The sequence below is a fragment of the Manis pentadactyla genome, chromosome 8, assembly GCF_030020395.1.
Source record: "Manis pentadactyla isolate mManPen7 chromosome 8, mManPen7.hap1, whole genome shotgun sequence".
Taxonomy (NCBI): Eukaryota; Metazoa; Chordata; class Mammalia; order Pholidota; family Manidae; genus Manis; species Manis pentadactyla.
Window position 1 is genome coordinate 71,411,705 of NC_080026.1, and position 25,380 is coordinate 71,437,084.

The 25,380-nt window shown below is 47.3% G+C and overlaps 1 protein-coding gene across 3 annotated transcripts; it reads left to right on the forward strand.

Annotated features, from left to right (window-relative positions):
- Window positions 1-7,082: 7,082 nt before the first annotated feature.
- MAT1A (methionine adenosyltransferase 1A) lies at window positions 7,083-24,484 on the forward strand. 3 transcript variants are annotated; one of them, XM_036924090.2, is made up of 10 exons: window positions 7,083-7,219; window positions 7,407-7,646; window positions 10,961-11,038; window positions 11,883-12,005; window positions 14,807-14,919; window positions 15,311-15,454; window positions 19,720-19,938; window positions 21,058-21,240; window positions 21,584-21,717; window positions 22,374-24,484. In XM_036924090.2, the coding sequence occupies exons 2-10, from the start codon at window positions 7,553-7,555 to the stop codon at window positions 22,474-22,476; spliced, it is 1,191 nt and encodes a 396-aa protein (XP_036779985.2). In that variant the 5' UTR covers window positions 7,083-7,219; window positions 7,407-7,552; the 3' UTR covers window positions 22,477-24,484. The 3 variants fall into 3 exon arrangements, with proteins under 3 accessions (XP_036779985.2, XP_036779984.2, XP_036779986.2); XM_036924089.2 differs by lacking the exon at window positions 7,083-7,219 and having other exon boundaries at window positions 7,305-7,646; XM_036924091.2 differs by lacking the exons at window positions 7,083-7,219; window positions 10,961-11,038 and having other exon boundaries at window positions 7,315-7,646.
- The last annotated feature ends 896 nt before the right edge of the window (window positions 24,485-25,380 follow it).

Below are 25,380 nucleotides of genomic sequence, written 5' to 3' on the forward strand. Positions count from 1 at the left end.
AGACTCTGTGTGGTTGCTGTGGGCAGGGCTGCTCTCCAGCTGCTCCACAGTGCCCCTTTGTGAGATGTTGAGTTCTTTCAGATGTAGGTGTAGCCTGGCTGTTGTACTGTATCTTCTGGCCTCTCTTTTAGGAATAGTTGTATTTGTTGTATTTTCAAAAGTATATATGGTTTTGGGAGGAGATTTCTGCTGCCCTTCTCATACTGCCATCTTGAGCCCTGCTCCACTCTGCCTTTTAATTAGAGACTTTAAGCTATTGACATTTAAAATAATGGTGGATGAGAAAGGACTTCTGCCATTTTCCTATTCACTTTCTATATGTCGTATCTTTTGTTCCTTTATTTTCTATTACTGCCTTTTTTGTGATTGATTCCCCTCCCCCCCATTGTATCATTTTGATTCTTGTTTCTTTTTCTGAATATATGTGTATTTTTTTCTTAGTGGTTACCCTTTGGATTACAATTAACATATTAAATTCATAACAATCAAGTTGGAATTAATACCAATATAGTTTCAGTAGTATACAAGAACACTGCTTCTTTAGAGCTCTGTCTCCTCCATCATGTTGTTATTGTACCAAATTACAAATTTTACATAGAGTGTCCATTAACAAAGATTCATAATTGTTTTATGCATTTGTCTTTAAATAAAATAGTTATGTATGAAAAATGCAATAATACTGCCTTTTATATTTACATATGTGCCTATGTATGTACCATTATTCTTTCTGTGTATGACTGAATTACGGTCTAGTGTCCTTTTATTTCAGCCTGAAGGCCTCTCTTTAGCATTCCTTATAGGGCAGGTCTACTGTGACAAACTGTCTCAGTTTTTATATTATCTGTGAATGTTTTAATTTCTCCCTCATTTTTGAAGAAAAACTCTGTTGATATAGAGTTCTTGGTTGACAGGTTATTTTTTCACCTTTAATTACTTTAAATATGTCATCCCATTGGCTTCTGGCTTCTTCCACAATTTCTGAAGAGTCATTGGCTGTTAATATCATGGAAGATTCCTTGTATATGATGAGATGCTTCCCTATTGCTATTTTCAAGATTCTCTCTTTGTCTTTCAACAGTCTGACTATAGTGTGTCTCAGTGCGGATCTCTTTAATTTATTCTTCTTGGAGTTTGTTGAGCACCTTGAATGTGTAAACTTAATGTCATTACATTTGTGAAGCATTTAGGAATTTTTTCTTCAAGTATTCTCTTTTCTCTCTTTCCTGCCTCTCTGAGATTCCCATTTTGCACATATTGTTAAAGTTGATGGTATCCCACATGTCTCTTCAGCTCTGTTCATTTTTCTTTATTCTTTCCTGTTTCTGCTCCTCAGACTGAATAATTTCAACTGGCCTGTCTTCATATTCACTGATTCTCTTACCTGCCAGCATCTGCTGTTGAAACCCTATAATGAATTTTCATTTATATTATACTTCTTAGCTCCAGAATTTCTAGGTGGAATTTTCTATCAGTTTACCGTTATTCTGTATTTTGTGATAAAACATTCTCCTGCTTTCATTTAGTTTGTTCCCCTGCCGTGATTTTCTTTATATCACTGTGAATATATAAGGCAGTTGATGCAAGTCTTTGTCTAGTAAGTCCAATGCCTGGGCTTCCTCAAGATAGTTTCTATTAATTTCTCTTTTTAACTTTTTCACCTACAAATAAGCTATCTTTTTTGTTTCTTTGTATGCCTGGTAATTTTGTTGTTGTTGAAAAAATGGACTTTTTGAATATTTATATGGCAGCTCTGAACATCAGATTCCCCTCCCTGGTGTTTGTTGTTGCTATTGTTGTGGTTCATTGTTGCTTATTTAACACTTCTTGGGACTATTTTGTATTCTGTACTTTTTGTTGTGTGTGGCCAATGAAGCCTGTTTTCCATTAGCTTAGTGGTTAGCTAGTTAGTGGTTTGACAGAATTTCCTTAAACACCTGGAGCCAAGAAAAGAAAAAGAAAAAAACTCTTCCAGTCCTTGCAGATTGGTTCCTTGCTGGGGCATTCTTCAGTGCTCAGCTGGGCCATTTACAACATTGCCTTACCCTTCACTCCTGTTCCTGGGAGACTGGTTCAGCCACAGGTGAGGTCTTTTCTGAACATTTGTCCAGCCCTGGTCATGTGCTTGGTCTTCATGATTCCCTGGTATATATGGTAGCTTTAAAAATCCCTTATTCTTTCATGTATCTCTTTTCCCAATCTCTTCCTCTGAGGCTTTTGGGTCTATTCATTGCTTGTCCCAAGTATCATCTGTTGCCTCAGTTTGCTGTGGCCAATGCTTTTGCCTTGAAATGCTTTTGCTCTGAAACACTTTCTGCAAATGCTACCTGAGATGCTGCCGCAGCCCTAGGGATGCTCTGGATTGGTCAAAAGAGAGGCAGGCCCTTAAATCAGTCCTTCAGGGAGCTGCTAGACAGGTCAAAAAACTAACTACTATTCTTTGAGAATAAGGTTTGTTTTGCTCCCTCTGGCAGTAGCAACCTGCATCAGTAGTGTGTGTTACCATCTTCATAGCTACCATTGATCTGGGAAATAAGGGACAAGGTGGGCAGTTTAAAATGCAGCAGGGCCCTTTTACTGTAATACGACAGCTTCTTTATATATTAGCTCCTATTAATTCTCTAGTGAATTCCAGAGTTCTGGAAAAGTTGATTGAGTTATGTTTTTTTCCAGGTTATTAGTTGATTTTTTTTGGAGGGACAGAACCCTGGAGTTTTCTACTCTACCATTTTCACTTGGTTCTTTTTCTTTTGTATCCTTTATTGAATAACTTCATTTTCCCCTGTATTCTTTATTGAATTTTTATATATTCCTAAAAAAGTAAATTTAAAAAAATCTTGGTTTTACCTTTATTAAAGGATATTATATATATATATATATATATATATATATATATATATATATATATATATATATATAATCGTCTTCATCCATACTATTGTGTATGCTAATATGGTTAATGTTTTGACTGCTGAATGGTATTCCAGAGTAGGAGTATTTCTGGGAGATTGATTTAGCTTTCCCTGTGTAAATATTTAGTTTGCTTGCCTTAACTGAGGGTTTGTTAGCATAAGAGATTGTTCATTTTTCTAGTATCAATCAACAGGCACTTTTAAGGCACCTAGTATGTACAGCACAGTACTAATCTGTGAAGGGTGTGTTGATATGGGATGGCAGGCCCAGCTGGTGCCTAACTGAAATGTGACATGACAGGGATGACTGCAGAAGTGACTGTCCATGGACATGGAAATAGAAGGGGAGAATTCCAAGGCACCATTAAGAAAGAGTTGATGCAGGCTTTGTGGGAAATTGAGTATGGATGATAAAGGATCAGAACTTGAAATAACCTCTCTGGATTTCAAGCATTAGCAGTTAGGGTATATGTGTTTGAGGAATGGGATGATTCTAATAAGAAAAGCAACAGAATTTTGAAAACGAACAGTGCATACACAGTTTTGCATTATATTATATGAATGTCTCTGAGTCTGTTCCTCTTCAGGTTACTCCTGGATCAAGGCGGGAGTTTTAACTCTCTTCTCTAATTTTGGAATCTTCTTCCTGTAATCTAGCATGCATTTTCCTGTCTGACCGAAACTCCCATTTTATTGCCTACTTAACTACTCTGAGTTGCAGCTCCTGGCTTGCCTGGCTTCTCAGTCCTCTACCATCCTGCCCAGTTATTTCCCAGTCCCTCAGATGGAGTTGGCACAATGCTCCTCTGCACCACTTCTGTTGTGATTTTTTGGCTAGTGAAGTCCTGCCACCCTCCCACCCCCAGAGCCTCTCTGTCTCCCTGTTGCCTTTTAAAATCCTATAATTCTCCAGCTCAGGTTTTGTTTTATCCAGGAAGTCTTTCCATATTTCTTTCTTCCCTTTCAGAATAGCTATTGTATTTGGGTTGGACTTTTTACTGAATGAAGGTCACCATATTGCCGAAATTCCCTAAAATTTTAAAAACGTACAGTCTGAATCGATTTTATCTTTCTTTCATAAATAAGTTACTCATAGTCCAGGATGACATATGTGGGAAAAGTTTGTGCTTCAATTAAATTAATGAGGGCAAAAGAAGTAAATCTTGAAAATATTCCATGTGGTTAGAGGGACTTTCTCACTGAAGTTTAGAAATGTTGGCACCTAAATAGCATTGTAAGGGTGGATCCAGTGTTTTAGGTCATCAAAACTATTCTTTTTTCTGGCTGTGGCATAGTGCTCAGGCATGGCAGTGCAGGGGCCTGCGAAGGGCACCATCTGGCCAGGTGCTTTCTATTAGTTCTTCTTCCTCATGGTGTTACCTGGGATCAGGTGCCTTGTGAGACTGGTCAGTATGCCTTACATACACTGCTTGTTGGAAATATCATCCTACATTTGGTATTTTATGTTTAACCTAAAGTGATTTTCATTGTCAAGTTTCTCCAGAGGCTTGTTGGCAAAGCTTCAGAATTGAAGGTTGCTGCAAGGAAGTGAGATGTGCTGTGGGCCTTTGGCATGTTGGATTGTACCTCAGTAATCCATGGGGCTGGAGGGCAGCGGGGAGGGGGTGGGTATTATTAGGACAATATATGTAAGGGAGGAGGGGACAGTCGGTGTGTAAGGGAGGCTTTAATTTGGGTTTAAAATGGCAAATCAGGGCTACAAAGTCCTTGTAGATTCAGCTCTCTTAGTAATGACATCTTTACCAAGATCTGCCAGTTCTCTCTGAAGGGGACAGATTGAAGCTACTATTTTAACTCATAGTTGAAGTGCTACTTTTTTTTTTGTTTAACTTTTAAAATTTATTACAAAAAGGAAATCTTTTGGCTAGATTTCAGCCAAAAATGCAAGGAGATAAAAATCTTTTATCTCATTACAAAATCATTTCTCTTTTTATAAAACACATTTTATCTTTTTACAAAAAATATATTTTTGTAAATAAATATTTATATCTTATCTTTTTACAGAAGCATTTTATCTTTTTACAAAAACATGCCAATGAATAAATATCTTTACTGCAGCATTATAGTGATATCAAACAATTAGAGAAGTTGAAAATGTTCAGCTCTTATGGAATGAATAGTAATTTTATGGTACATCCTCATTGTGAGATATTATTCAAGTGCTAAAAAATAACGTCTATCAGTATGTGGAGATATAAAAGGAGGATTATAGTATATTGTGAAAAGAAACAATGCAGAATAACATATAGGATCTATTTTTGTTCAGAAGAAAATCATGTACATGCACATGGAAGGTGATTAGGCAGTATTTTATTAAACTCTTACTGTGTACCAGCACTATGTTCAACACTCATCATGCCTAATGATCTCATTTCATTCTCACAACACTGTGAGGTAGGCAATTATTTAACCTGCTTTACAGATGAGGAGTCAGCAGCTTACAGAGGTTAGGAAGCCTGCCCCAGGGTACAGAGTAGATTAGAGGCCAAACAGGACTCCAGCCCTGAAGCCTACACTCCCAGCCACTGTACTGTGTGTGCTTCTTGTTAACATTTATCTGCAGAAAGAATGTAAGGTGGTCTGGTATTTAAGTAGGGATGTCATATGAAACTTGTACATGAGCTGGGTACTGAATTAGGTGCCTTTGAGATCCTTTCCTGAATTTGTGTCCTGGCTGCAGAAGCCTCCTGCATCATGTTCTGAAAGGGCCACTTCCCAGTACAGGACATCCCCCCATCCCCATGTGTCTTTGCCCTTTGATGCTATCATTCTTTTTGGAATTCAGAGGACAGTTAAGCTGTTGTTGGGTGACATCTTACTAGCTGGGGGAATGTTGAGGAGTACTTGGTACTTCAGCTTCATCTTGCTCTTTCAGAACATAATGCTGTAGTTCTAACTGCTAGCGTAACCTAGGTCTGCAGTTCACATTAAACATTAGCTCTGGGTTTGAAACCAGTGTACCCAGAAGAAATTTACAAAGGGACAGAAATGTTGAAATATTTTAAGTGTAAACAGGAGGATTCCTGTATGCTGACAAGGACAAGGTTGTGTCCTCTAAAGTCCCTGTTTGATTCCTCATTATCTCATCCCTTCCCAGGGTCTTTCTCTCTCTGCACTTCAAGCAGTCTTATGCCCTAGTATTACAGTTCACTCTTTGCTAAATGCTTCTGGTTATATATGTATATGTAAAAATCTCTTACTTTACCCCAGAAGAAATCACTTTAATATAGTTTTAATTCCCTGTAGAGATAGTACTACCACTGCTCACCAGTTGGCAAAATTCAAGATTTGGAGCACCAGAGAAAAATGTTAAATGCTCTTAAGTATAGAGGGGATTTGGTCACAGAAATGTTCGTTGGGGCTATTGCGTCCTACCCTTTGCTTCCCCCAGTCCACTGTCTGATGTATGAGGTTTGGGTTGATTACTTTTTATTGTATTCAGTGGGAACTGTTTTCTCCACCCATTCTCATTCTCTGTCATCTCAATTCCCTATTGTTCCTTAGGCTTGAGGATGCAGCTAGATCTGAAAATGGGAAAGAATGAAATGAGAGATGCTGTCATTTAGTGCATGAATTGGTTAAAGATATAATCCTATCTACTTTTCTTGGTCAAAGCAACAAAAAAATGCAGTTTTGTCAGCAGGATGTTTATTAAGTATATAGGACTGACTGTATAGATGTTTGATTTATGATATGGAAGCTTTGGGTTATTGCACTCTGATAATTTCCCTGTAATGAATCTGTCTCTCAAGAGTTTTTCTAAAAAACATTGGTTTCTATAACTTGTCCAGAAGCTTTTTAAACATCTTGTTTGTTAATACAACTGCCAGCGTCTTAGAGAAGTTGATAGTTTAGGTGCTTGCTATTAGCAGAAAACTGTGGGCTCAAAAGCTTTTCCTCTCAATGAATCTTGTGTAACATCCAAGCTGACTCAGGACACAGGTGCATGTTCTTGCTCTGAGAAGGTAGAGGAAGGGGAAGGGCCCAATCTAGACAAGGTATGAGGGAAGGGAGAACCAACAGCAAAGGCCGCCCTCTGCTGCTGTCTCAGCCCAAACCTTACCTCTGGGAGAGAGGAGCTCGCTGCCTGTTGGATCCCAGAGTGACCCCAGAGCCCCAGCTTCCACCGTGGGATGTTTACCTTAGAGAGGCATGGAGATCAGCATCAGAACTGAAGCAGAGTCCCAGAGGAGCTTCAGTTCTGCAGAATCTATACAGCCTTCTTTACCAAGCATTGACCAGATGCTTAGGGCTTGGGATATCAGAGCTCAAGACTGAAATTCCTCAAGGTAAGGAGACCCCTCCCTCCCAGGAAATGGACTCCTCCAATTTTCTCACATGATTATTCAGGCACTTTCACTTTTCCATATATAGGAGTCACTCAGGAGCAAGCTCTGACCAGTCGGAGGGAGTGACACATCTGTCCTCAGTCCCTCCTTTCTCACCCATCCTCACCTTACTCTCATGTGTTTGCAGGCAGTTAGGCAGAAGTGAGCCTTGTGGCTCTGCCAAAGACAAGCCCTGTAGATTTAAAGGAAAAACACAAAACAAAAACAAACACAGGCAAAGTCACAGCATTAAAGTCTTTGCCTTGAAGAAGCTGAGTGGAGAAGTGTGGAAAGATGAATGGACCGGTGGATGGCTTGTGTGACCATTCTCTAAGTGAAGAAAGAGCCTTCATGTTCACATCGGAATCTGTAGGAGAGGGACACCCGGGTAAGTAGGTTGTCCTGGGCCAATGGCAGCCTGTACCAAGGGAGTCACTTTTACTAGAGGTCTTAAAAACAATTTGTTAGCTATTATAAGGGTTCTCTGGAGGAGTAAGATAAAGTAATTTTTGTTGTATTACTTTGTAGTTTTGTAAAGCAGTCACTTACACAGATGATAAACTGTATATTAATGAAGCTGAGGGTCCTTGTTGCTGCCCACCATCAGCATCTCAGCATGAGGGGGCTGCAACAGAAATTATGTTGGCTAAACATGTTATACATACAAAACGTATCATCAAATATAAATGTGTTATATATGTATATTTTATATATTATTAATGAGCAACTTACATCAACAGAGAATGTCCCCTAGAACAAGACTGTGGGTCACTAAGTTTTGCATGTGAAAGACTGCACTTCAGAAATGAAGAGCGGTGCATTCTACTGAGTGCTGAGATAGAGCTCTAGGCCCTGGAAGTTCCAGGTATATTATCTAAGAGAAGTAGAGATGACTTTGTCAAGAGGAAGAAAATTAAAGCATTTCTTTTGGTCCCTGAAAGGCAGGTGGACTGTGATGAGGGGAAGTGACAGAGGCTTCCGTGGCAGCAGTGAGGACCGTGATCAGAACCTCAGGTTCTCAGATAGTGGTTCTCAAACTTCAGGGCATCAGCATCACACAGAGGGCCGGTGCAAACCAGGGTGTCGGGCCCCGCTCCCAGAGTTTCTGATTTAGTAGGTCTTGGGTGAGGCTCAAGAATTTGCATTTTTAATAAGTTCCCAGGAGAACCACTGTTCTAGGAGAAGCCTGGGGCTAGACATACTGATTTATGTAGTTAAGCACTTCTTCAAAATTCATTTGAATATTTAATGTTTTTGGCAACTAGTCACCAAATCTACCTCTTCTTCATCTTCCTCATCCTTGTTCTTTCTCAAAGAGATTGAATTTTCATATCTTATAACTCAGCTTTAGATAATCAGTGCACTCACTACTCCTTCCATATGCTTTAGTCAGTGGTTCTCAACTGGGGGCGATTCTATTCTTATTCCCCCAAGGGCATTTTGTAATGTCCGGAAACATTTTTGGTTGTTACAACTCTGCGGGGGGTGGAGAGTGATATTGGCATCTCAGTGGATAGTGGCCAGGCATGCTTCTAAACATCCTGAATGCACAAGACCATCCCCCGCCAACAAAGAATTTTCCAGTCCCAAATGTAAATAGTGCTGCTCTTGAGAAACCTTGGCTTATGCTAAGTTTTGTATGTGACTTAGCTCAATTCAATTTAAATGGCCACTTTCATTGTGCCTTTAACTTTATAAAGTTTCTTGGTTTACTGTACTCATAAACTAAGATTCATTGCTATGTCTGACCCATTCTGCACAGATCCATGGTTTATGAAGGCCATTTATAGGTTAGGAGAAGGATTTGCTCCACCTGGAGAAAGTGGGTATTTTGGCCAGTGGGCGCATCATACACAATGTGTGCTCCATGGACAGAAAAGGAAAATTCCAATCAGTCGGTGGTCTTGTTTACTTAATGACAGCCCTTCAATTTGTCTGATTCTCCTTTCACTTGCTGCTATAAATGAACTCTCCAAATTAGTCAGTTTCTTCTAAGGCTTGGTGACTTTCTGCCTGTCATTCCAGTGCTGGATTCCTTTCCACCTGAAGGGTAAAATTAATGCTTCTCTTTCAACTTCCAAGAAAACCAACCATTGGCTGTCTTGAAGCTGCTAAGTGACATTGATAGAAATTTCGAAAGCCTAAAGAAACTGTTTAGAGAGGGCCTCCTTAGGCATTGTTTTAGTCTGTTGAACTATCTTAATACCCTTGCTTAACTCTAGTTTTATCCCTTATATCCCTAATCCTGTTTTCCTGTGTGGATTGGGAACATGTGACCTTTGTCCTTTAAACAAGCAGAGTCATCCATGGTCAGCTTGTGAGTAGCCCCTAGGAGTCCTAATGGGTAAGCCTGAAGTGGATATGTTAGCACAGCAGGTCCTCATTGGTAGGGGTGTACAGAGGCTATAGACTCAGATAAACCTAGATTTTCAACCAGGCTCTGCCACTGGCGGGAGGATGGATAGAAGACCTCAAACATTTATTTAGTGGCAGTTTCTGAAGGTAGGATCAGAGAATTCACCTTTAATGGCAGACTAACATTTAAATTACATTAATGTTTTAAACAATGCACTTTTGAGAGATAAACTACTTGATTCTGGATCTGGATTCTTAATTTAAAAACTAAAACACCCCCCCCCCCAAAAAAAACTCCCCAAACCAAAACAACAGAGGGACACAAAGAAACTTTTGGAGGTGACGGGTATGTTTATTACCTTGATTGTGGTGGTGATAGCATAAGTATATACATCTGTTCAAACTCACCAAATTGCATGCAGATGTTTTACATACCAATTATACCACAATAAAGTTGGAAAAAAAGACTTATTAATCTAGTACAAAGCAGACTCTAGGGTTATTTTAAACTCTAAATGAGATCAATGTATATAAATAGATGTCACTTTTATTTCTAAATTTGTGAACATTGAAAGATCCCATAATCTCAAAGCAATAGTGGGTTTTTCCATGGTGCCTTTTAGTGGCCCACATACTCATCCATGTAGTGTTTAAGGCAAAGAGTAAAAGAATAAGACTGAATCATAGCTCATGTTGAACTTTTGTCAGTCCCACCTTGACTGAGGGAGTCAAACCCACTATTAGAACATCTAGCCTTCAGGAGGCTGTGGGACTGTGGGGCAGATCTGGGAACCATTTATGGAAATGTTTTGCACCACAGCAATGATGCGTAGAGGGTCTCTGACAGACCTTACCAAGGGAGTCATTGACCCGGACATGCATGGTATTTTATACACAGCGCATTGCGTCTCCTGGAGCCTGTAGTGCAATGTATCTGTCCCGCCTGGTTTTACATCTTGGCACCTAACCTTACTGACTTTATTAGCTATTCTAACTTCTATTTCTAGGACTTTTCTAGATGTTACACTTAAAGGGAATATGTTGAGGAATGAGAGACTTCTTAATAAGTGAAATATATGTGTGTATATGTGAATTACTTCATTGTGTTAGAATCGATTTTGGAATGTAGTTCACAGGGAATGCTTTATATAATATACATCATCCAAAATTAGGCAGAAATAGTAGAAATAAAAATTTCAAAATATTTCTATTTTTTAATATTTGAAATATATCTTCTTAGGTAGGTGGGTTTGATACATAAACTAACAAAATAACTAATGATTTTAACATTTCAGTTTGTTATACTTAATATTTCTGTGATTTCTACACATGCTCATGCTTGTCCAGATAAGATCTGTGACCAGATCAGTGATGCAGTCCTGGATGCCCATCTCAAGCAGGACCCCAATGCCAAGGTGGCCTGTGGTAAGGAATACCCAGTCCCTTCCTGCTGGAGACCTAAGTGGGCAAGGCTTGAAACCTTTGCGTATATTGAGGCCCTTGGCCAGCAGAGAGTCAGAGACTCCAGAGGCTGGGAGACCCCAGAGCTGACTGTGTCTGACTCACTTTACTGAGGGAATCATGGGTGCAGCCAAATCAGGGTCTTGGCAAGGTCACAGGTTAGGGGTGTCCAGCACGGAGCCCAGAGCACCACCCTCCTCACTGTCAGCACCCTGTCCTGTCTGCCGCACAGAATGGCCCTCTCACTCCAGTGCCACCCTATCCCCTGGGTTGAGCACTAGAGGGTCCTGTTGCCCCTCTGAGGGTAGACTTCACACTGAGATCTTTGTAAATAGCAGGAGAGAGGTTGGCCTGCCTTGATTCTATGTTCAGAATCCTACTCTGTAAAGCCTGTGGTGAAGTTTTAGCAATAAAGGGGCAGGAGAAGCCTCACATATGTTGACTGCATTCTTTATGATAACTGCATAGAGCCACTGTCTCATTTTAATCCACACCACAGTCTTATTTTTCATCTATTAGTTGAGGAAATAGAGAGGCTACATAAGTTGTCCAAATGTACAAATGGGAGGTGATTGCTATGAAAACACAGGCGTGGCCAGTTCTTTCCAGAGCATAGTTCTCAGGCAGCATTTGCAGATGGTCAGCACTTAAGCTGGGATTTACTCTTTTTATTAGCACTATTATTTTCTTTCTGGAATCCATTCCTTGTAAGGTTCTTTGTGAGTCTCTTTTTCAGCTTTGTGAGCCATCTATGTATTAAGCTTCACTTTGGGGGCATGTGGCCACTAACTTCTCTCTTCCCTGACAGAGACAGTGTGCAAGACAGGCATGGTGCTGCTGTGCGGAGAGATCACCTCTGTGGCCATGGTGGACTACCAGCGGGTGGTGAGAGACACCATCAAGCACATTGGCTATGACGACTCTGCCAAGGGTGAGGGAGGGGATCCTGGGTGTGAAATATGGGTGGGTCTCTGCTGAGAGATCCTCTGAGGCTAAGTCACATCTGAGGCTCTCTGTCTTCTGGAAGTGCAAATATCACCAGAACGAAAAACATCCCTGGGCCTGCCTGTCAGGGTCCAGGGGTCAGAATCCATTTCATATCTCCATCCGTTATTGACTCTGGTCTTTGTTAAGGTCCTGCCTTCTTGGTGCTGCCAAAGGCTTTGGAAGAGAAACAAGCACCAAGTAAAAGGGGCTGCGCTTTGCTGGGACATGTTCTCTGCCAGGCATGGGTGCCGGCTTCCTCGTATGCAGCCTCTTACTTGCTTGAGGAGCTCTGCCGTACTTCCCATGCAGATCAGGAGACTGAGCTTAGGGATGTAAATGATTTATGTAAGTCAGCACAGTGGGTAAGTGGCTGCCGCATTTGGGACTCCTGTGCTTCTGCTAAACTATGCTGCTTCCCATCACAGACAAAGAGATGACAGTCCAGAGCTCTTGTTCTCACAGCAAGTGAAGGAGACAGACTGGCTGAGGGAGACTCCTATGTGGGACCCTAAAAGCGGAGACGGGGCCCCAGCCCCAGCAGCAAGCACTGTGATCAGGTGGGGTGAGCGCTGAGGGCCCAGAGGCAGACCCCACATCTAAGACTGCGCGGGCCAGGGAGGGGCCCAGTCTGGAGGGGTATCAAGGACAGCACACAAGGGCCAACTGCCGAGGGCCTGTGTACAATGACATCCCATTTACTGGTCATTCAGGGTGACGTGCAGCATCCTGGTGGGTGAGGGAGGCGGGATGATGCGCTGAGCCTTTTAAGTGAGAGTCACTCACTGCATGAGGGCACAGACTCACAGAAGCTCAGGGCCACTAACCTCTGACTTGCCCGAAATACTCACCAGTGAGTGCAGGTTACTTCCCTGCGCAGCGCACGGGGGTGTTCAAAGAGGAAACACTGTCCTGGAGCAGCAGCTTCTTGACATGTCACCGCACAGACCCGTCACCCAGTTCTCCCGGAAAGCTGATTATTTATGTACATATAGACCTTCCTCAACAGCAAACCTTGTTCTGCATTAGGTAGAAAGGAATTTCCCAGGAGGTAATGCCTGCTAGAAAGGGAGAAGTGAGAGAACCCAGCTGTGCTGTGGGCTGCCTGTCCGTGGGCCTGTGCCAGGTGGACAGCGTGTGATGTCATGCAGGCAGCAGCCAGGCCTGTGGCTCACCATCCTCACTGCTCCTGGCCACGGAGGTGCTGGGCTTACTGCCCTATCCAAGCCCTCTCCTTGGTCCCCCAAACTCTTCTCTTTGGTCCCCTAAACTCCAGTGTTCCAAATCACTTGGACCCTGATTTATTTTCAGCGTTGGATTTATTATTTAGACAGTAATTAGGTATAGTGAGAAATGTTTCGTTCAGAATTGGTGAGTCCTTGGCAGCTCTCTAAAGATTGTTCACTGGTGTTTGCTGAATGCAAAGATGATTTTTAATAAGACATTCACTGGGAACAGGAAGCTGCAGAAGACAACGGTGATGTGATGGTCCCAAAGTGGGGGTGTTGCCTGGCATTAAATGCTGCAGTATGAGGTGCCCAGTGGTGAGTCAGGGGCATAGGGGGAATGGAAGGCAGGTGCAGGAGGGTCCAGGGACATTTACTGACAGCTAGTCAGATTTGGGGGTGTGGGGATGGGTTGAGGAGGAGCATTCTAGGCAGAGAGACTTTGTGGGGTGGAAAAGTCTTGTTTAAAGCTGTCCCCGAGTTCCTGTTGGCTCAAAGACCCCAGCGGAGAGGGACTAAGGCATTTCAGTTTTACTTCATTTGGCAGTAGGTCCTCACTTGAAGCATGTACAGAAATAATAGATTGGGTCTAGATTTGTTTGTTTGTTTTAATAAACCCATTCTGGCAGCCTGGATAGAATACACTGGAAAGGTGACAGTTAAAGTTGGCACTAATAGTTGATCTTGTGGTGGGGTCTCTGCACATTTTAACTTATAAATCACATGATCTCCATAGCTGAGCCCAGCAAGGCTGTGAGCCCCAGCAGGGAGAAGAGCGTGCTGTCTGTGCACAGCAGCTGTCTCGTGGGCTGCTTGGGCTGGGCTGTTCCTAGCCAAGACCTCTTGAGCCAGTTCCCAGCCTGCTACACCTGGCCTGGGAGGAGCAGCCTTTGTCTCTGTGCTGAACTTCAGGGATGGGCAGACAGGGCCTTGGCCTCCAGAGGTGTGCCTTCTCTTTTGCATCAGGCCCTGTGCTCATCTTCAGATCAGAGGACTCTGGCTCTGGAAGTCTCTTTGGAAAGTTCATGGGCACTGTGTTTATTCAGTGTATTTAATACTTGGATTAGACATATACCTGGGCTTCTGAAACAGTGTTGGAGGGCCCTTGCTTTTCACTCTGCAGTGATTTTTAACCTGGGTCCTGGGGGTACCCTTAGGAGAGACTAAGAGGATGGCAGGGCCATGAGTCACCCACCTGCTCCTCAGCCAGGGCAGCTGTGGCTGTTATCTGGATTTCATACTGCAGTTCTGTGCAGGATATATTTTGATCAAGGTATAATTTAATGTAGCAAACATAGCAAAATCCATGGAGAATTTTCTTCAACTAGAGCTCCATGCAATAGTATGGGAAAGGTACATAGCCTTCCCCATCCTGGGCCTCAGCTCTGGGCCCAGACAGACCCCAGCTAGTTAGAGACCACCCACCCCAACACTAAATGCCATGTCAGGATGTGAGTGGTCCACCAGGAATCACAGCCACCCTGTCTGACGTGTGTTCAAGCCTGCATTCCCTTCTCCTTAGGCTTTGACTTCAAGACTTGCAATGTGCTGGTGGCTTTGGAACAGCAGTCTCCGGATATAGCTCAGTGTGTCCATCTAGACAGAAATGAAGAGGATGTCGGTGCCGGGGATCAGGTAACTGACTGCTGCACATGGGTGCTGCCTCATGAGCAATGCTGAGGAGCTGGCTGGGGAAGTTCATGTGGGATGGGTTAAGCAGAGTGTGGGGTGGAGCCCTCATCCTAGCCTGAGTGCTGGTAGGTACGTGCTTCAGGGCAGTGACTTGCGGGTATAGCAGGTTGTGGAAGGCTGTGGTCCCTGATGCCTGAGTTAGGCTGGTCTCCCACTTCTAGAGCACCAAGAGGGCAACAGAGACCAAGTTGTCCTCTCCACAGGTGCACAGTGCAAATGTTGCACACATAAGCACCCACACATGTTGGAATGCCTGAGAAGTGCTAGGCTTGAAGGAAGTCTTTGCCCTGTTGTCTGAAGTGGGTGTTGCTCAGTCAGCCCTCTCCTGCCACAGGGCTTGATGTTCGGCTATGCCACCGATGAGACAGAAGAGTGCATGCCGCTCACCATCATCCTCGCTCATAAACTCAACGCCCAGATGGCAGACCTGCGGCGTGCTGGGGTCCTGCCTTGGCTGAGGCCTGACTCTAAGACTCAGGTGAGACCCTCTTCCACCTCCTGTGGAGCTCCCGACACACACCTTTTAGCACCTCCAAGTCCTCTTGCTTCATGTCATTGTAAAAATCAAAATGTTCAGTCTGAGCACTCTAAGAATTGTTGATTTTGAAAAGAACTGTTTATTTGAAAAATCTTCAACTTTAGGTACTTCCCCCCCAACATTTTATAAGAAAAGTCTTAAAAATACAGAAAAATTGAAAGAATACTGAATACTTGATTTTTTTTTTTCCTTCTTAGCATAAATTGACTCTGGTAATGTGATTCTCTGATTCCTGACACACACACACTTCGTAACAGGTTTCAGGCTTTTGGTCACTGCCCTCCCACACACAGACACACACACACGCACACACACAGGTCTCCATATCTTGAGCAGGACCTGGACACAACACTAACAAGGACGGTCTGCACCTCACTGTGTCCCTTTTCCTTTGTTTCTCATAAAAAGGCTTTACCTTTACTGGTTTTGACTCTCCGTCCCCATGGGCCCTGACCTCTCTGCTCCCTTCAGTGTTGAAATCCTCCCTGGAGCCTCTGTGTGAAGGCCAGTAGTGATGCAAGTGTCAGCACACATGGAGGCCCTGCCTGCCTGCACATCCCTGCCCTGTTCCTCCTGATGACCCCTATGGCCCCTTTCCGTGGGCTGCCTTCCCTGGTTCCTCTCCCCCATGCCAGCAGGTTCTTGCCACTTCTCCCATACTCTCTCCCCATCTACCCACACCTGGGGGTCATTTTCACCTCTGCACAGCCGGTTCCCACATCTTCCACCTGCAGGTCTCTGAATCACCAGCCGCATTTCTCGTTTATTACGCAAGCATAAGTGCGCGAGAGCTCATGGGGTGCAGTTGCCCTGTCACCACCACCTCGTGGAGTACCAGCTTTGGCCCAGTCCTGCACAGTACCCTGCCCTCTCTGTGTTGTCTGCCTGTGCTCCAAGTCCCCCTACAGGGAAACCCTTCTGCTCCAGCCTGTTTCCCAGACCAGGGCCACATCTGGGCCATGCCCTCCCAAAGGTTCTCCCTGCCTGGAAACTCCAGTGAATTCCCTTGGGCTTCACTTTTAATTTCCTAATATCTGATCTGAATCCTCCACAACTTTCTACTTCCTACAGGTGGTGGGGACTGGGAGGGCACATGTTATTCTGGTATTCCAAGCCTTTTATGGTCTTCCAACTTCACCTCCCTCTGCTCCCCTCCCTGATCTTTGCTTCATGTGTATTATTTCACTCATGTTCCCCTTATTCCGAAGTGCTTTGCACCTGAGTTCCCACCCTTCGCCTTACTTGGAATCTTTTTCTGGTTACTGCCTGTCCATCAATGGCCAGTAAAGTGTCCACTTCCTCATGGTTTTCCCTGGTCACCACCAGATAGAGACTTCCCTTACTCTTGTACTTGGAATTTGGCACATGTAGTTTCATAGCTCAGTATGGTTCATGTGGCTTGTCCCATTACTTTAGCTGCTTGGGCATGCATGCTTCTCATCCCCAAGCCTAAGGCCACACCGGGCAGAGGGTTGCATATTGGCTGTACCTCGGCAAGGAAGTGCATTTGCAGCCTAAAGGAAACCCTTCCTTGGGCCTTCTGGTGTTATCCATGTGACCGGTGAGTGGCAGGTACTGTCATCAGCATTCCTTAGGTGTTCTTTGAGACTGTGGGGCAGGAGAACTAAATTCTGAAGGTGGGGATGGAACCAAACGAAAGGGGCACACAAATGGCACACCCCGCCTATCCTGTACCAGGGCTGTGCTGTGATGGGAAGTAGGGTGGAGAGTCACAGAAAAAGAAATCCTAGAACATGGCTGGAGGAAGAGTGAGACAACTGAGCTTTATTTTCCTTGCATTAGAGAGGGCAGGAGGCCCCACCAGCTGACTGGAAAGGCTGCCTTCATCCTGCTTAGTAACAAGGCTTCCCAGTTCAGGAGGCACCAGCACTGGAGGGGGCAGGATGGGCTCTTTTAAGGCTTCCCTTCCTGCAAGGACACACTGAATTCTCTTAAAAAGGCTTCTTGGGCTACCAAAGTCAACCTCACTGCCCTGCCACAGGCAGGACCCGAGCCCCCTGGCATTGGAGAGGGTGTGGGTTTGCCCCTCGGAGATCTCCCAGAGCCCCCGTGCTGGCCTCCGGGCAGCCTGACTCATCCCAGGCAGCTGCCTCATGCCGAGGGGCACTGTGCCAGGAACAGTTTCTAAGCCTTCTCCTCTAGCCTGTTGGTAAATGTTGATAGGTGTTTCATCATCTAACCAGAGCGCTGGCTGTGAACAGGGTTTGTCTTTCCACCTGAACAAATTCTTGCTGCTGATATTGAGAGAGGGGCAGTATGAGTGGCTATTTTTGTACCTGGTCAGAGTTCTGTTTTCCATGGTATGTTTTTCCCCACATCTTGCTGACATGATGAGATAAGAGCCATGCTTGGAGCCCCTTTGCTCCACCAGAGTTCTGTAATTCTGCAAGGCTGATGCTTGAGGTCTGCAGCAGGCAGAGTGGGAGCCCGAGGGACGGGGAGCAGTGGAAACGCCTCCTGAGGCCTGGTGCAGGCGGTCTGCTGCTCCTGGGAGCCCCCGCCCCGACTGCAGCTCCGCCCCCAGGGCCCTGTGTGTACACAGCTCCGCACAAAAGCGTTGCTCTCAGTCCTCAGATGCTGGTGCGCATCTGCCCATCTCACCAGGAGCAGGCGTTGCATGGGCAGGGCTCTTTTCTCTTCCTTCTCCTGGGCCCCATCCGATTGCTCTTTGGACCAGGCAGTATGCCAAATAGGAGTTTGGTAAGGATCTAGTTTTTGATGGATGTCTCAGGGGCTTCAGGCAGGCCGAGACCTTGCTGCAGGCACAGCCCCAGGGAGGCTCTGTTTGCTGCCCTGTGGTCCTGTCAAGGCCCTGGGGTATGGACTAGTCCTGTACCAAGGCCGTAGGACTCAGGTAAATCACTGCAGGCCCCACACACCCCATAGCCCTCCAGGCACTGCTCCTGTGGGTCCACATTGCCTTGGCTATGGGGTCAGGATTCCAACATGTCCCTCAGCAGCTGAGTGACAGCCTTCTGCTAGGCAGAACCCTCATACCAGGACACACAGCTCCAGGCTGTGTATCTTGACCAAGGTGCTATATCCTGGAACCTCAGCTTTCTTGACTTTAAAATGGGCCCACTAGCAGCTTCTCATAGCTTTCATCATGGCTTCTTGCAGAGAAGCGCAAGCCATCGATGGATGATCCCCCCTGCCTCACCTGCCATCCTCACTGCCTCGTTCTCTCTCCCTCTTCAAGCCCAGGGTGCCCAGGCTGCCCTCCTTTGTTACTAGTCAGGCTGTGACATTGGGCTCGCTGGTATGTCAGTACAGGATGGTGTCTACGGAGAAGCATTTTGTCTGTGCTGCTGTGGGAATGACACATGCTTTTGGATCAAGAAAAAGCAGAGTTTGGCTCTTTGGCTTTACAGTGACTGGCGCGTGACCTCAGACCAGTTGTTTCCCTTCTCATAGCCTAGTTTTTCTCATTTGTAAAGTGGAGATGACATTGCCTCTCTTTCCGGGAAGGCTTTAAATATTAACTGATAGTGCATAGAATGGTACGGGACTGCCCCGTGCTGGCGGGTGTACCAGACTTGCCCTGTGGCCTGACCTGCAGGGGTACCACAGGCGGGTTGCTTCCCCCATGTGCTCTCTGCCTTTCCTTTCTTTTCTGAAATGCCCAGAGGCTGGCAGTGCAGAGCTTGCTGCTCCTGCTTGCCCAGGCACCCTGCGCGAGTCCTCTCACTCTGTCCTTGTAGCAGGCAAGTCCCCTGCCCCTGTACACTGCCAGAGCTCCTCCACTGAGGGGCTAGGGCAGCTGGCGTGCAGCCCACAGACTCCTGGGTCCCTTGGCAGGAGCTGGGATACCTTAGCCCCAGGCTGTGGAGGGTCTGGAGAGGACCGTGGCCAGGGGCACAGTCACCGGCAACCAGAATGTCTGAGATAGGAGGAGAGGAATGTAGTGGGTCACAAATAGAAAGGAAACTCTTTAACACCTGGGTCTCCTCCAGGGGTCACTAGTTGTGGTCACAGGTGGGAGTAGCTTATGCCTCATGCTCAGTCATCCTGTAGCACTAGGCAATTATTCAAATACAAGAATGCGCCAGATTAACTTTTCTGGAGGCCCTGGGAGGACTGGAGGCCCCCTTTGGCTGCTGGGAGCCCTGCCTGCCTCCTGGCAGCGACATGTTCTCAGCTCAGGGCAGGTCCTCACAATGTCTCCTCCTGCTTCTGGCCACCAGGTGACAGTTCAGTACATGCAGGACAACGGCGCGGTCATCCCTGTGCGCATCCACACCATCGTCATCTCCGTGCAGCACAATGAGGACATAACACTGGAGGAAATGCGTGAGGCCCTGAAGGAACAGGTGATCAGGGCCGTGGTGCCAACCAGGTACCTGGATGAAGACACCATTTACCACCTGCAGCCCAGTGGGCGGTTTGTCATTGGAGGTCCCCAGGTATGCCCTTGTCTCTGAGCCAGGTCCTGATTTGCCTTTGTTACTGGAGCTGCTTAGCAACCCCAGCACAAGCACAACAGGAGGTGGGTTTTTGTGGCTCAGCCAGGTCTGGCCCTGATCAAAATGTGAAGTCAGCTCCGTCTCCGTGGGGCCTGCTATGTATCTGACAGTACAGGAGCATCAGGCCATGTCCCCAGGGTGCTCCACTCAGCGCTGCTGACCCTCCCATTCCAGATGGGTCATACTTGCCCAAGCCACCCTCTCTCTCTAAGGTGCCAACTCACCATTGCAGATGGCTGGACCGTCCAGCTGGCACTTACCAGCTCTTTGCCACAGGTACCTTCAACTCTGTGGGCAGCAAGGTGGGACATCTGCTGCCCCCACTATCCCCCCACAGGAGTAAGGAACTGGAGAGGGCAGAGCCCCTCTGTGAGGCTGCTGACCACTGCCAAAGGGACCTCAGCTGTGGATGGGTCACCCCAAAGTGGAGCCCCCTTAACAGGTTCTGTGGCCCCATGCAGTGCAGAAACACAGGGTGAAAGGAAGGGAAAGCTTCCCTTTTTTCTCGTAGGAATTGTCAAAGCCTAGAGCCAACAGCTCGGCCGCAGACCCCAGAGCAGGGGATACAGTACTCAGATTTCCCCCAAATCACTTAACGTTGAGCACCCTGCCCTCTGAAAACATTCGCCCTGACTGGTGTTGCACAGAGCAGACGCTGGAGGACATGCGCAGCCTGGCGTCATGGGTGGCCCGGCCAGGGCCGCAGCCGGGGTGTGTTTATCACAGTGCAGCTCCTTCCTGGGGTTGGGTTTTTCCATTGCACTGACTCAGAGAAACAAAGGCCCTGGGCCTCCAGAGGATCTCCAGCCCATCTTCACTCTCTGATGAGGCTCTGACAGTTCACCTGACTTGTAACTGGCCAGTGACTGAACTGGGGTTAGAGCCCAGGATTCCTGTCTGCCTCCCAGCCCAGGGGTCTTTGGAAAATGCCCACAGGCAGCGTCAGGGCCCCCTCTCGCAGTCGTAGTGCAGTGGCTATCACGGTGCTTCGGTCTTCTCTCAGCCATCGCCGGCTTGCATTCTCATCTCCTCCCTCTGTCTCTTCCTTTCTCTTGGCAGGGGGATGCTGGCGTCACTGGCCGCAAGATCATCGTGGACACCTACGGTGGCTGGGGGGCGCACGGCGGTGGGGCCTTCTCCGGGAAGGACTACACCAAGGTGGACCGCTCAGCAGCTTACGCCGCCCGCTGGGTGGCCAAGTCCCTGGTGAAGGCAGGGCTCTGCCGGCGAGTGCTCGTGCAGGTGGGTCCGGCCCGTCCGACCCCAGCTCTGCCCTGAGGGAGGACGTGTTGGCGGGGCGGGAGGGTCATACTGCCGAGGAATTGTGACTATATGTTTTGCATCTGGGCACAGTGGCCAGTATCCTAAAAACCTGGGGGAGGGAAAGCAAGTATCTTCAAGGAGAAGGGTACACACAGAAAGTACGCACTGTGAGGATGGCAGGGATTTCTAGGCGGAGGAGGTGAGGGGAACATACTGGACCAGAGAGGCGTGATTCCAGCTGCTCCTTCCTGTGGACACCCAGGTTCTGTGAGGGGTTCCCTGCACAGAGGCCTCTGTCCCTGACTTTGGTATCTTCTGGAAGGTTTCCTATGCCATTGGTGTGGCTGAGCCACTGTCCATTTCCATCTTCACCTATGGAACTGCTCAGAAGACAGAGAGAGAGCTGCTGGATGTGGTGAATAGAAACTTTGACCTTCGGCCTGGTGTCATTGTCAGGTACAAGTTCTGCCCTGCTGTTAGAACCCCCCCAAGTCTCTCACCCCTAGAGGCTCAGCCCAGCTAAAGGGAAATGGAAAGGATTTGTGGTTTCCCAGAAGCGAGAGGGTCTACGATCTCTGGGCCCAGCGCAGGGCACACCCAAGGCAGGCTGTCGGGTCCTCTGGCTGAAGGAGGCCGTGTCAGGTCCCTGCTGGCCCCACAGACACTGACTCCACAGGGCATCTGAGCAGGTGGGAGGATCTTAGTAAAATAATAAGGCTACCTGCTGAGAACTGAGTCTGCAAGTCTAGTCCCATCTGCTCCCATCTCTGATGCCTTCTGGAGCTTTGGGTATTGGTGTCAATCTGGTCAGCTCAGTGGGTGGAGGGGAAGGGCACAGGGAGGCCGGAGCTCAAATCCAGGCCCCCTGTGGTGCCTCTGTGTGATCAGGTTGTCCCTGAACCTCTGGGAGCCTCTTTCCTCAGGGCCAGTGACAGTCACCTCATAAGATGTGGTGTAGCAGAGAAAGGAAGTTTATGGGAAATTGCTCCGAGTGGTGACACTTCACACAAAGACTGTCTTGGTCTGTTAATTCTTCCCATGCTTGAAATTCAGAGAAAGAAACTCTGCCCCTTTTCCATTTAAAATGGCCCTCTTTTCTGATGACTATCCAGGGATCTGGATCTGAAGAAGCCCATCTACCAGAAGACGGCATGCTATGGCCATTTTGGAAGAGACGAGTTCCCGTGGGAGGTCCCCAAGAAGCTCGTGTTCTAGAGCTGGTGGGTGCAGGGCCTGGCCTCGCCCTGGGGGCACCTGGCAGGCCGCTTTCCGCCTCCAGGATCCTCCCCTAGATTTCTCAGCCACCGATTGCTCCCTGAGGAGTGCCTTCCCCACCCGCAGCCCCCTCCTGGGCTCCTGGCCCCTCTGAGGTAGCCCCATCCTGTCATCACTGCACATGGCAGGGGGCAGGGGCTTCCTGATCCTTGGATCCGGTCTCCTCGTGAGCATAGTCACCAGGCCCTGCCTTGCCCTCAGTACAAGTCAATGTTAATTTAGTGGAAAACCTGCCCCTTTCAAGAATAAAACCCCTCCCTCACCTCCCCTGCCAGCCTGGACCCTGACCAGCACCTCCCATTCCCTGTATGTGCCAAGGTCAGCACATCTCACAGACTTCAGGGCTCTGCTTGGGCCTGAACATGCCGGGTCTGCCCTTCACATCTGCAGCTGGTACCCTGAGCCAGAGCCTACAAAGGCCCTCCATGGCTGGGCATCTGCTGGGGCTGAGAACAGGGCCTGACGTCTCCTAAGCATCTGTGAGGTGTGAGGGACTGGGCCAATGAGTGATTTCATTTCTTCTTTACTGCAACCCGAGAGGTAATGCTTCCTGTTATCCCACTTACATATAAGGATACTGAGGCACAAATGGCTAGGTGACTTCCACAAGGCCCCACAGCCACACCTATCAGGGCCTCGACATCAGTCCTGGAGCTTTGACTCGGGAACCTAACACCCTCACCCCCATCTCACGCCGGAAACAGGTTCAAGCAATGACAAAGAAGATTGAAATGAGGCTGTGGCTCTGTCCTGAAGATGCACGGTGGCTAGGCAATAGGGGGTTAGCCTACTGGCTCTTGGTGAGCCCTGGACAACGATCTGCAAAGTTAAGACAGAACGAAGGACTATTTCATTTGCCTCATTAATTTGAGAAGACAGTTCAGAGTGAGCTGGCTATCCTGACCCCTGTGGTGGGGCTCTGGGAATAAGAAGAAACCATGTAATCCTAGCCCCTGATCACTCAGGACATGCAAGGCTTGGGTTTTGTGGACCTCTTTCCAAGTCCAGTCCAGTCCTATTTGGGCTTCCTGGAGCAAGAGAGCAGCTTGTCCAACAGGTGACCAGCAACTTAGACAGGGGCCGGAACCCTGTATCCTTCAGGTCTCTCTCTTGGCCCTTTATGCCCCCCGCAGTCTGAGTGCTACTGGAGTAAGTGGGCGAGCGCCTCAGGTGCCTCTTCCAAGAAGGCCAGGCCTAAGGCCCAAATATCCCATGTGAAATAATGACTAGGGGAGGGTGTGACTCCTAGTGAGGAACAAGTTGGCTGCAACTGAATGAGGAGAGTCTGCCTTTGTCAAGTGGTGTCTGGGGGTCTACTCCCGAGAGACCTGAGTGGTCCTCGGCATGCCAGCCTCCTGGAACCTGCACATTACCTCCCTTTCCATCTGTGGCTGGCACTACCTACCCGCACCTGGGGCTCTGACAGCATCGCTACCTTCTCCCCGCTCCCTGGACCGAAGGCTCCGGCCGGGGCCTCCATGGGCCCCAGGAGAACCCTGTGGCCTGGGCTCTTTTCTGGGGCACACAGTGCTAATTTTGGCTGGGGTAGTAGCCCAGGAAGCCTCATCTAGGGAGCAGACAGCCTGCATCTGGGCCCTGGGCCTAACGCACAGAGACCCGAGGCCCTCACTGTCTCTTCAGCTCAGAAGGAGGGGCCCAGTTACCATAAAAAGCCAGAGCTCATATCTGATACAGAAGCACTGGTCTCTGTGGGGCTCCTGGGGACTCAGGGAGTCTCAGGTTCCTTTCAGGAGAGGGGAATACAGGTTTGCAGGCACTGAGTTCTTCTAACTTGGGCCATATTCAAAGTGAAAATTCAGAATTTTATGCTTTCCCTACTCCCTAGAGAAATGAGATTTTTTTTGTCACCATTGTTTATGTGACACTAGAGCTTTTATTTGTTAATATTTCCTAATAAGACAGTGAATAAAAACAGAAGGAACAACTACTCTAAGCTTCACTTTTGTCTGCAACCCCCCTGAAACCTCCCCTCTGAGTAGCATAACCTGGGGCCCCCACCCCCCAACAAAGTGGGTGAATGTCCCTCAGCCTTCCCCACACCCGGGGCCGTCTGTTCCCAGTTGTGGGGCTCATGCAGCATGGACAAAAGTTTTCTCTTCCACCAGCCTCTGTGTTAGGTCACCACATTGTTGTGCCCTGCACCACACTCTGCAGAGGTGGACATGCTTCAGAACCCCGGTCACCTGAGGACAACAGGCTCATGGGGGTAGGAGTGTGACCGAGGGCACCTGGCTGCCAGGTGGCTCCGCAGACTTCAGAGTGCTCTCAGTCACCACATGGTGCCACCTGTAGTCCTCACCTGCCCTTCCTGCCTATGAGCTTCAGTAAGACTGGCATGTGGGGGCACTTGGGCAATGCTTGTTGAACAGTTGAATAAATGAAGTCAAATGAAACGAGTGAACCAAGGAGTTTGGTCTGCAGAAAGATGAGCCAGACCTTTAAATGGGTGCACATTTCCCTGCTACGCAGATTGTGAGGAGAATTAGCAGATGGTTGTTCTGATTAGAAGACCATCCTGTGGTAGCCCCAGGAGAGGAAGTCCCAACGGCTTGTCGATGCAGGTGGGGAGATGGGGCCTGCACTGTTTCCCACAAGCAGATGGTGAGGAAAGGAATCCGCCTCCAGGCCAAGGGGAGAGCCTGTGTGGGAGCCTTGGTGAGACCCTGACAGGAGAGAGGCTGATGCAGGGTGCCCGGGAGGGCTGACATGCAGAGAGACCTGGGAATGCGGCACAGAGAGGAGAGGAAAACCAAAGGCCAAAGGCAGGAAGCTCCTACAGATGTGTTTGAGACAGAACGTGTGTCTTGAGAAGCCACTACATGG

Coding starts and splice junctions, on each gene's coding strand:
- MAT1A (XM_036924090.2), top strand. CDS start 7,553: ATGAATGGACCGGTGGATGGCTTGTGTGACCATTCTCTAAGTGAAGAA. Junction 15,455..19,719: donor GGCCTGACTCTAAGACTCAG/GTGAGACCCTCT, acceptor TCTGGCCACCAG/GTGACAGTTCAGTACATGCA. Junction 21,718..22,373: donor CGGCCTGGTGTCATTGTCAG/GTACAAGTTCTG, acceptor ATGACTATCCAG/GGATCTGGATCTGAAGAAGC.